Genomic DNA, 11,858 nt, shown 5'->3' with positions numbered 1-11,858 from the left:
TCCCATACCATTTCAGACAAGTGACTGTCCAGTCTCTTCTTAAAAACCTCCAGTGATGGAGTATCCACAATTTCTTGTGGCAAGCTGTTCTACTGGTTCATGTCCTCACTGTTAGGAAGTTTCTCCTTAATTCCAGGTTGCTTCTCTCCTTGATCAGTTTCCAACCATTGTTTCTTGTCCTGCCCTCTGGTGCTTTGGAGAATAATTTGACCCCCTCTTCTTTGTGGCAGCCCCTCAAATACTGGAATATTGTTATTATGTCACCCCTATTTCTTCTTTTCTTTAGACTAGCCAAACCCAAGTCCCGCAGCCGTTCTTCCTATGTTTTAGCCTCCAGGCCTTGGATCATTTTAGTTGCTCTTCTCTGAACTTTTTCCAAGGTCTCAATCTCTTTTTTGTAGTATGGTGACCAAAACTGGTTGCAGTATTCCAGGTGTGGAATATCTTTTCCAGAACCTTCCCAGGTATTGAGGTCAGGCCGATAGGTCTGTAATTTCCTGGATCCATTGGATCACTTGACTATGAGCCAGCCGTGTGCGGCAGCAGCCAAAAAAGCTAATACAATCCTGTGTTGAATAAAACAGAGGCATAGAATCAAGATCACGCAAAGTATCAGTACCGCTTTATAAAACCTATAGTAAGGCTACACTCGGAATACCGCACCCAGGTTTGGTCACCACATTACAAAAAGGATGTTGAGACTTTGAAAAAAAAAGTGCAAAGAAGAGCAACTAAGATGATTAAAGGCCTGGAGACTAAACATAGGAAGAACCGTTATACGGTAGGATTTGGGTATGGCCGGTCTAGAGAAAAAAAGGATTAAGGGTGACATGATAGCAGTATTCCAGTATCTGAGGGGCTGCCCCAAAGAAGAGGGAGTCAAGCTATTTTCCAAGGCGCCTGAAGGCAGGGCAAGAAGCAACGGATGGAAACTAATTCAAGGAGAGAAGCAACCTAGAACTAAGGAGAAACTTCCTGACAGTTAGAACAATTAACCAGTGGAACAACCTGCCTCCAGAAGCGGTGAATGCTCCAACACTGGAAATTTTTAAGAAGAAACTGGACAGCCATTTGTCTGAAATGGTGTAGGGTTCCTGCCTGAGTAGGGGGTTGGACTCGATGACCTTCAAGGTCCCTACTTTATTATTATTATTATTATTATTATTATTATTATTATTATTATTATTATTATTATTATTATTATTATTATTATTATTATTATCATTATTATTATTATTAAGTTTACACCTTTAAGTCATTAAATAAACAGCCTGGAATTTTAAAAAAATGCAATTGGAAAACTCACGTCATTTTATGCCGTTGATGGCATCGGGAGCTCATCCAAGAAACACAAGGGTGTCAAAAAAAATCAAGATGGCAGCCACACAATCAAGTCCCACTCTATATACACAAAAAGGATTGAGGATTGAGGGAGAGAGAGGGGGACTTGGGGTGGGGGAACTGGCGGCCTATGGTGCCAGACGAGTCTGGTCAGAGCCAGAACTGAATTAAGAAGCAATCTAGAACCAAGGAGAAATTTCCTGACAGTGAGGACAATTAACCAGTGGAACAACCTGCCTCCAGAAGTTGTGAATGCTCCAACACTGGAACTTTTTAAGAAGAGACTGGACAGCCACTTGTCTGAAATGGTATAGGGTCTCCTGCTTGAGCTTGACCTCTAGTCCAAGGAGAAGTAATATCTTACAAACGTTAGGACTTTCTGCTTTGGACACAAGGTCAGAGATGTTCTCGTTTCCTCTAAACACAATCTTCAAATGGAGAAATGGAGAAAATCTCACGATGGTGTCTCTGAGCTTCTCAAGACAGAGTATTCTAACCACTTCCTCCTTTTCAGGGCTATAAAGTTTGCAATAATCTCGCTGTCAGACATACTTGAGGCTTCCCTACCCCAAGTGGAACCCCTGCTCTTCCTCTGGGCTGCAGATCTAGCGGTGTAGAAGGTGTGTTGTGGTTCTGGGCCAAGGATCTTGGCCAACTTTCTTGTGTTTGCCAGGTGAACCGACCGCTGGAGATCCCTGCAAAGGATTCTTGGAGATTTGGGGCAATTAGGCATTGTGAAAATCAGCTTGTCAGTGAGTATCTTGTTCCCATCCTAAAACGAAACGATATGGTTCATGAATGAGATGACGTTAGAGCAGGTGCAAAAGGCTGTATTGGAAATAATAATAATAATAATAATAATAATAATAGTAATAAAGTTGGAAGGGACCTTCGAGGTCATCGAGTCCAACCCCCTGCTTAGGCAGGAAACCCGATCCCATTTCGGACAAATGGCTGTCCAGTCTCTTCTTAAAAACTTCCAGTGTTGGAGCATTCACTGCTTCTGGAGGCAAGGAGTTCCACTGGTTAATTGTTCTAACTGTCAGGAAGTTTCTCCTTAGTTCTAGGTTGCTTCTCTCCTTGATTAGTTTCCACCCGTTGCTTCTCATCCTGCCTTCAGGCGCTTTGGAGAATAGCTTGACTCCCTCTTCTTTGTGGCAACCCCTGAGATACTGGAATACTGCTATCATGTCCCCCCTTGTCCTTCTCTTCATTAGACATACCCAATTCCAGCAACCGTTCTTCATATGTTTTAGCCTCCAGTCCCCTAATCATCTTTGTTGCTCTTCTCTGCACTCTTTCTAGAGTCTCAACATTTCTTTTACATCGTGGTGACCAAAACTGGATGCAGTATTCCAAGTGTGGCCTTAGCAAGGCATTGTAAAGTGGTATTAATACTTCACTTGTAGTTTCGTTTTAAATCAGAGGAAGTAAATAGGCTGTTTATTTTTGCTTTGCTACTAATAGGATGTATTTCATTTAGCTGAGTAGTGCAGTGAGGGGTGGGATCTTGACAGACCTGAACACTAGACCCTATTTAACAAATAGCAATTTAATGGTGAGAAAAATAAGAGTCTATGTTTAGGCAAGAAAACCCAAATGCACAGGTACCGTATAGGGGGTACCTTGCTCAATAGTAGCAACTGTGAGAGGGATCTCGGAGTCCTAATGGACCATCCCTTAAATAGGAGCTAGTCGTGTGCTGTAGCTGCCAAAAAAGCCAACACAGTGCTGGGCTGCATTAACAGAGGGAGAGAATCAAGATCAGGTGAAGTATTAATACCACTTTACAAGGCCTTGGTAAGGCCACACTTGGAATACTGCATCCAGTTTTGGTCACCGCAATGTAAAAAAGATGTTGAGACTCTAGAAAGAGTACAGAGAAGAGCAACAAAGATGATCAGGGGACTGGAGGCTAAAACATATAAGGAACGGCTGCTGGAATTGAGTATGTCTAGTTTAATGAAGAGAAGGACGAGGGGTGACAGGATAGCAGTGTTCCAGTATCTCAGGGGCTGCCACAAAGAAGAGGAAGTCAAACTATTCTCCAAAGCACCTGAAGGCAGGACAAGAAACAACGGATGGAAACAATATAAACACTTTCTCCATCCCAAAATATGTGCCTTGTTTCCAAACGAGAAAGCAGATTCTGGTATAAACAACCAAACAACTCAAAGAGAAAAAAGCAGATAGTCCAGGTGGCGCCTGAAATAAATCAGTATTCAGCCAGCCAATGTAAAGATAACAGATAAAAAGCAGAAGTTCAAAAAGTGAAATTAAAAGTCCCAGGCATGCTTACGAAATCGTTCTGCCAATAGGAAGATATATATATATATATAAAGACCACTGACTTTCTGGCTATTCCCACAAGGAACTACAATCTTCAGGATTCCCTTTCCTGGGTGGGTCCACAGCGGCCCGAAAGTCATCTTTGGTCGTTCCTAAGTGCCCCCTTCAAATCCAGGGAGCAGGGCCGCCAAAGAACCAGCTCTGGCAGCAAATACAGCCGAGTGTGGGTAAGAGAAGAAAAAAGCCCTCATCCTTCAGTAGCCCTCTTGGGGAGAAAAGGAGAAAGCAGGATGAGGGGGGACAGGATAGCAGGGTTCCAGTATCTCAGGGGCTGCCCCAAAGAAGAGGGAGTCAAGCTATTCTCCAAAGCCCCTGAAGGCAGGACAAGAAGCAACGGATGGAAACTCATCAAGGAGAGAAGCAACCTGGAACTAAGGAGAAACTTCCTGACAGAACAATTAACTAGTGGAACGAAGCGGTGAATGCTCCAACACTGGAAGTTTTTAAGAAGAGACTGGACAGCCATTTGTCCGAAATGATCTAGGGCAGTGGTGGCGAACCTTTTAGAGACCGAGTGCCCAAACTGCAACCCAAAACCCACTTATGTATCGTCGGGTGCCATTGGGTGCATATGGCCCATTGGGTGGGTGTGGCCCATTGGGTGGGCACGGCTGCAGTGGTAACGGCAGACTGGGTGGGACTAAAAAGTTCAATCAATCAATTCCAACTTTGCAAGATCTTTTTTTTTCCCCAGGAGAAGTTGAAACTGATTGATTGATTGAACCTTTTTTTTTTTTGCACACGGTGGCGAAAAGGTTTTATAAAACCCAGCCGAAGGCCTAGGACTGGGGCGACGGCGCACGTGCCCACAGAGAGGGCTCTGCATGCCACCTGTGGCATGTGTGCCATAGGTTCACCACCACGGATATAGGGTTTCCTGCCTGAGCAGGGGGTTCGACTAGATGACCTCCAAGGTCCCTTCCAACTTTATCATTATTATTATTATTATTCCCGCCTGAGCAGGGGGTCGGACTAGAAAACCTCCAAGGTCCCTTCCAACTTTATTATTATTATTATTATTATTATTATTATTATTATTATTATTATTATTATTATTATTATTATTAACTCGGTACTTCTGAAATTTACTTCTCCGACCTGTTCTGAGTTTTACGCATCAGGGACGAGGCCAAAAGACATTTCATGTGCAAGGTTTATCTTCATGGATATTTACTGTAAGATTGACACACGGCTGCTTCTTACAATGGCACGTTAGGATTTTAATGCAGATAGTCCTCGACTTACAACCATTCATTTAGTGACTGCTCGAAGTCCCAACAGCGCTGAGAAAAGTGACTTGGCAGCCTTCCTTTTCTCTTCCTCTTTTTCTCCTTCCTCCCAAAAGCTCTAAATTTGGAAAGTTCGCAAATGGCTTGACAATGTTTTACAGTTAGTCGTCGACACACGACAACCGTGGAACCCAGAATTCCGTTGCTCAGGAAGACAGTTAAGTGAGTTTTGCCCCGTTTTACGAACTTAATAAAAATGATGATGATGATGATGATGATGATGATGATGTTGGAAGGGACCTTGGAGGTCATCTAGTCCAACCCCCTGCACAGGCAGGAAACCCTATACCCTTTCAGACAAGTGGCTGTCCAGTCTCTTCTTAAAAACCTCCAGTGTTGGAGCATTCACAGCTTCTGGAGGCAGGTTGTTCCGCTGGTTAATTGTTCTAACTGTCAGGAAGTTTCTCCTTAGTTCTAGATTGCTTCTCTCCTTGGTTAGTTTCCATCCATTGCTTCTCATCCTGCCTTCAGGCGCTTTGGAGGATAGCTTGACTCCCTCTTCTTTGGGGCAGCCCCTGAGATATTGGAACGCTGCTATCATGTCCCCCCCTGGTCCTTCTCTTCATTAAACTGGACATACCCAATTCCAGCAACCATTTCTTATATGTTTTAGCCTCCAGTCCCCTAATCATGTTGCCACCGTCATTAAGTGAATCACAGTGACAGAGTTGCTAAGCGAATCTGGCCTCCCCATTGACTTTGCTTGTCAGAAGGTCACAAAAGGGGATCACTGGGACACTGCCACCGTCATAAGTACGAGTCAGTTGCCGAGCATCTGAATTTTGATCACGCAACCATGAGGATATAAGTGTGAAACGGTAACGTCATCACCGTGTGAAAACTGGTTATAAGTCATTCTTTTCGGTAACGTTGTTACTTCAAACTGTCACTAAATGAACGGTTGTAAATAGAGGACTATCTCGTATTGTCTCTCCTCCACCTCTGTTTTGTTTGCTTGCCAGTTTTACACCTTCCTTTTTTCCCCCTGGCCTTTATTTTCTCCCCACAACACCGAGGAAGGCTGGGCTGAGAGAGGGTGGACTGGTCCCTTGGACCCCCGTGTCTAGCCCAACCCCTTCCCCACAACCCCTCCAGTTCTGCCAGCCCGTTGGGGTCAGCCCTTTGGCCCATCTGCCACTGTCACCCCGCCAGCCTCCCATCCTGGACGATGGAGAATTCCCGCTATTTCTTGGAGACAGCTGACGGCCTTGTAGAGGATCTGAACGCAGGTGCCACGGGGTCATCTGGGAAGGAGCATGGACCGTCAGCCTTGGAAACCCCCTTCCAGAAGGAAAGGACCCCCTCCCCACGGATTCGGGTGAATCTGGATTATCTGTCAGGACCCAAAAAGTAAGTAATTATCCCTGGTACCGGTGGGAATTATTTTACAGATTTTCACGACCAGAAGGAACTTTGCATTTATCTCTGTCAAAGGCTTATGGGTTGCTTTCTTATTTTATGCAGCAGTCTTAAAGCAATGCAGAAACACAATTATTTATTTGTTCGTTTGTTTCCTGCTTTTGTTATTTTTGCAAATAAGTCAAGACGGTGAACACATCCAATGCACCTTCCTTCTACTATTTTCCCCATAACAACAACTCTGTGAGTTGGGCTGAGAGAGAGAGAGAGCGACTGGCTGGCCCAAAGTCACCCGATCAGCTTTTGTGCTTAAGGCAGGACTAGAACTCACCGTCTCCTGGTGATTGGCCCAAAGTCACTCAGGTGGCTTTCATGCCTAAGGCAGGACTAGAACTCACCGTCTCATGGCGATTGGCCCAAAGTCACCCAGGCAGCTTTTGTGCCTAAGGCAGGACTAGAACTCACTTGTCTCCTGCGTCCCCAACCAGCTTTTGTATCTTAAATCACAACTAGAACTCACCATCTCCTGGTGATTGGTCCAAAGGCACCCAGTCAGCTTTCATGGCTAAGTTGGGACTAGAACTCACTTGTCTCCTGGTAATTGGCCCAATGTCCCCAACCAGCTTTTGTATCTTAAGGCAGGACTAGAACTCACCATCTCCTGGTGATTGATCCAAAGGCACCCAGCCAGCTTTCATGGCTAAGGTGGGACTAGAACTCACTTGTCTCCTGGTAATTGGCCCCAAATCCCCAACTGGCGTTCATGGCTAAGGCGGGACTAGAACTCACCGTCACCTGGTGATTGCTCAAAGGCACCCAGCCTACTTTCATGGCTAAGGCGGGACTAGAACTCACCATCACCTGGTGATTGCTCAAAGGCCCCCAGCCAGTTTTCATGGCTAAGGCGGGACTAGAACTCACAATCTCTTGCTTTCTAGCTGGTGCCTTAACCACTAGACCACACTAGTTCTCATAATTAAAGAAAATAAATAAAATCTATTTAGAAAGAAACTGACGGTGATCTATCCTCAGTTTTAACTTAAGCGTCAAGAATACTTAAAACTGTTTAGATCCCAACTTGGGGTTTTATGAAGTGGTATCAAAAGCTGCTTTATTCTTGCTCCCTCCTGACCTCTTTTTCCTTGTGTGTCAGGTCCCACAAATTAGAATTTGGCAGGCAGGGACTGTCACGCTATTGCTATTCACACTCAAAGAATTAAAAGAACCACCTGTCCGATAATAAGATCACGAAACAAAACTCTTCATTGCCTAACATTTGGGCCAGCCCTGCATGAAACCGCTACCGTTCTGAATGAGATAAAAACATATAAAATGGTTACTGGGGCATATTCCTGCAGTGGATGAATAGAATAGAATAGAATAGAATAGAATAGAATAGAATAGAATAGTAGAGAACAGAATAGAATAGAATAGAATAGAATAGAAGAGAAGAGAAGAGAAGAGAAGAGAAGAGAAGAGAAGAGAACAGGACAGGACAGGACAGGACAGAATAGAAAATAGAAAATAGAAAATAGAAAATAGAAAATAGAATAGAATAGAATAGAATAGAATAGAGTAGAGTAGAGTAGAGTAGACTAGACTAGACTAGACTAGACTAGACTAGAAGAGAAGAGAGAACAGAAGAGAAAATAGAAAATAGAAAATAGAAAATAGAAGAGAAAATATGGAATAGAATAGAGTAGAGTAGAGTAGAGTAGACTAGACTAGACTAGACTAGACTAGACTAGACTAGACTAGAATGGAATAATATTAAAATAGAATCTAGAATAGAATCATATTAGACTAGTCTAGACTAGTCTAGTCTAGTCTAGACTAGACTAGACTAGACTAGAATAGAATAGAATAGAATAGAATAGAATAGAATAGAATAGAATAGAATAGAATAGAATAGAAAGGGACCTTGGAGGTCTTCTAGTCCAGCCCCCCGCTGGATGAGGGGGATCTGTGGATGAGCCCAGGGTCTTTCTGGGCAGATCTTTAGAGAGCAAATGGACCAGCCAAAGGACTGAAGGACCAAATCCCTCCTGGACCTTTTTCCTTTCTTTTCTCTTCTCCAGACAGGATGACCCAGATCGCTTCGACAGGGACCGTCTTTTCCAGGCCGTGGTAGCAGGAGATCCTGAACTGCTCAATGGCCTGAGCGATTATCTGCGGAAAACGTCCAGCTCTCTCAGCGACCCTAAATATAGAGGTAATTGCTTATTGCTCCCTGCTGACTCTCGTGACTTTACATTAGTGTAAAAACAAGGCACACCTCATGGAACTACTACTGGAGGAGAATATTTGTAGCTCAGAGTTGAATTGGGGGCAAACCAGAATACAGCTGGAAGGGACCTTGGAGGTCCAGTCCAAGGTGGGAATAAACAAAATGGAGACTGCTTAGGAAAGAAGGTTCAGTTTATTTAGTTGCCAGAAACTTCACTGACACAGCATATTTCGGGGGGGGGGGGCTGAAAAATGGAGCTGGGAGTGGTGGGTTTTTATACCTTCTTTGGGCTTTGTATTTGAATAGAATAGAATAAGAGTTGGAAGGGACCTTGGAGGTCTTCTAGTCCAGCCCCCCGCTTAAGCAGGAGAACTTATACCATCTCAGACAAGTGACTGTCTAGCCTCTTCTTAAAAACCTCCAGTGATGGAGCGCCCACAATTTCTGGTGGCAAGTTGTTCCACTGGTTGATTGTCCTCACTGTCAGGAAGTTTTTCCTTAATTCCAGGTTGCTTCTCTCTTCGGTCAGTTTCCAACAATTGTTTCTTGTTCTGCCTTCTCGTGCTTTGGAGAATAATTTGACCCCCTCTTCTTTGTGGCAGCCCCTCAGATACTGGAATAGTGCTATCGTGTCACCCCTAATCCTTATTTTCTCTAGACTAGCCATAGCTTGATTGGCTACTCCAGGGATAGGCAACTTTGGCTCTTTTATGACTCGTGGACTTCACCTCCCAGAATTCCTCAGCCAGCCATGCTGAGGGGAAAGAGAGAGGTTTCCAAGCTGAGCCATGCTGGCTCAGGAATTCTGGGAGTTGAAGTCCACGGGTCATGAAGGGGCCATAGTTCCCCCATGCTGGCTCAGGAATTCTGGGAGTTGAAGTCCAAAAATCATAAAAGAGCCAAGGTTGCCTACCCCTGGCCGCTGGTCTAAAGAAAAGAATTCCTTGGTTGTTAATCAGGAATCTGATGAATTTGACGATTGGTTAAAAGGTTCATGTATTGAGAGAAGCAACCTAGAACTAAGGAGAAACTTCCTGACAGTTAGAACAATTCACCAGTGGAACAACCTGCCTCCAGAACCGTGAATGCTCCAACACTGGAAGTTTTTAAGAAGAGATTGGACAGCCATTTGTCTGAAATGGTATAGGGTTTCCTGCCTGAGCAGGGGGTTGGACTAGATGACCTCCAAGGTCCCTTCCAACATTATTATTATTATTATTATTATTATTATTATTATTATTATTATTATTATTATTATTATTATTATTATTATTATTATTATTATTATTATTATTATTATTATTATTATTATTNCATTACAGTAGTCCAGGCGAGAGGTGACGAGAGCGTGAGTGACCGTGCGCAAGGCGTCCCGGTCCAGAAAAGGTCGCAACTGGTGGATCAGGCGAACCTGATAAAACGCCCCCCTGGTCACGGCCGACAAATGGTCTTCCAATGTCAGCCGTGGATCCAGGAGGACTCCCAAGTTGCGAGCCCTCTCTGAGGGGGCCAATCTTCAAGTGTCCAACGTGGAGAAACACTGCTTTAGGAAGATGGAAGATGAGGCAGGCATCACCCAAGCATCCTTTCCTGGACTTCTTTCTTCCAGATGGGGAGACAGGAAAAACCTGTTTGATAAAGGCCTTGCTGAATTCGAAAGACAAGCTGAACCCCACCATCCCTTTGCTCTTGAAGATAGACAAGGAGACCGACAGACGCGTTCCTCTGATCAATGCCGCTTGCACTGACAGCCACTACAAAGGTAAGGCTCCTTCTTGGGACGGTGAGGGTGGAGGATTCTGCTTTGTAGGGTGGGGTGGCTGGAAGTTGATCTACAATTGGGATAATTATTTTTCCATCCTTCTTCTTGCTGTCTTCTTCTCTTTTGCCTCCTCCCTTCTTCTTCTTCTTCTTCTTCTTCTTCTTCTTCTTCTTCTTCTTCTTCTTCTTCTTCTTCTTCTTCTTCTTCTTCTTCTTCTTCTTCTTCTTCTTCTTCTTCTTCTTCTTCTTCTTCTTCTTCTTCTTCTTCTTCTTCTTCTTCTCCTCCTCCTCCTCCTCCTCCTCCTCCTCCTCCTCCTCTCCTTCTTCTTCTCCTTTCTCCTCCTCCTCCTCTTTTTCATCCTCTTTCTCCTCCTCCTCCTCCATTTTATCCCTTCTCTGCAGGCCACACAGCCCTCCACATCGCCATCGAGAAGAGGAACTTAGATCTTGTGAAGTTCCTGATGGAGAACGAAGCTGATGTCCACATCAAAGCTTCTGGTCTTTTTTTCCAGCAGCAGTGCTTTTATTTCGGTATGGCTAGCAAGAGAAAACTCAGTTTTCATTCCACAGAGACACAAGTGGGTACCCACGGAGATTTTTAGGGTCAAGTGAAGTTTTTAGGGCCAGATGAGTTTTTACATGAAACTCATCAAGTTGGGTACTCAATGCATTTTAACCCAAAATTTGACTCGTCGTTTGTTTGGTACTCAACGTACAAGCTAGAAGTTATTGGTGTCAGCTGCCCTGTGACTCACTACCTTATTCCTTACGGGAAAAATGTGTTTCGTATTCATAGTTTTTGGTACTCATTGTGCCTCCCGGAAGTAATCAGTCTGAGTACTGAGTTACCACTGTAGTTGGAAAAGTTTTGAAGCTTTATTGGGTAAGATGGTTCTCCTTAGAAGCCAAGATGGAGATGGGAGGGGGAAATTTTCAAGTAGACTTCGACTTACAACCGTTTGTTTAGTGACCATTCAAAGGTACAATGGCACTGAACAAAGAGACTTATGACCGTTTTTTCACATTTACGATCGTTGTAGCCTCCCTGTGATCACATGATCAAAATTCGGGCGCTTGGTAACTGCTTCATATTCATGACGGTCCCAGTGTCCCAGGATCATGTGATCCCTTTTGCGAAGTTCTGACAAGCAAAGTCAATAGGCAAGCCAGATTCACTTAACCTGCAGTGATTCACTTAACAACTGTGGCAAGAAAGGTTGTAAAATGGGACAAAAGTCATTTAACAAATATCTCGCTTAGCAACAGAGATTTTGGGTTCGAGTTTAAACACGAGAAAGTTACCATTCTCATAAAGAGTGGACAATTGAAGAGAAAACTGAAACTTTTAATATAAACAAAGTTGGAGATCATCAGGAGTTCCTATTGGTGGAGGGAATTGGGGTGTCCCGGGAGGGGTCCCAACAGTGAAGATGGCAGCCTAACATTGTCTTAGAAGCCTTGAGCCCATTTGCACTTGTGTTTTATGTGCATTGTATTTTGTGTGCATCACAGGGCTTCCGTTGGGAAGTTGC

At 44.0% G+C, this 11,858-nt stretch overlaps 1 protein-coding gene across 1 annotated transcript in view; it reads left to right on the top strand.

Moving 5' to 3' along the window:
* Window positions 1–6,147: 6,147 nt before the first annotated feature.
* The window catches only part of LOC107297814 (transient receptor potential cation channel subfamily V member 2-like), a gene marked incomplete at its 3' end in the record, with an annotated part of 14,178 nt that continues 8,467 nt past the window's right edge, over window positions 6,148–11,858 (top strand). The window contains 4 exon segments of the mRNA XM_029286391.1: window positions 6,148–6,329; window positions 8,417–8,550; window positions 10,175–10,327; window positions 10,729–10,857. Of these exon segments, the coding sequence (XP_029142224.1) occupies window positions 6,148–6,329; window positions 8,417–8,550; window positions 10,175–10,327; window positions 10,729–10,857 (598 nt within the window).

This window comes from Protobothrops mucrosquamatus, unplaced genomic scaffold, assembly GCF_001527695.2.
Source record: "Protobothrops mucrosquamatus isolate PMUCROS unplaced genomic scaffold, P.Mucros_1.0 scaffold3542, whole genome shotgun sequence".
NCBI lineage: Eukaryota > Metazoa > Chordata > Lepidosauria > Squamata > Viperidae > Protobothrops > Protobothrops mucrosquamatus.
This window is presented reverse-complemented; position numbering and strand designations above follow the sequence as displayed.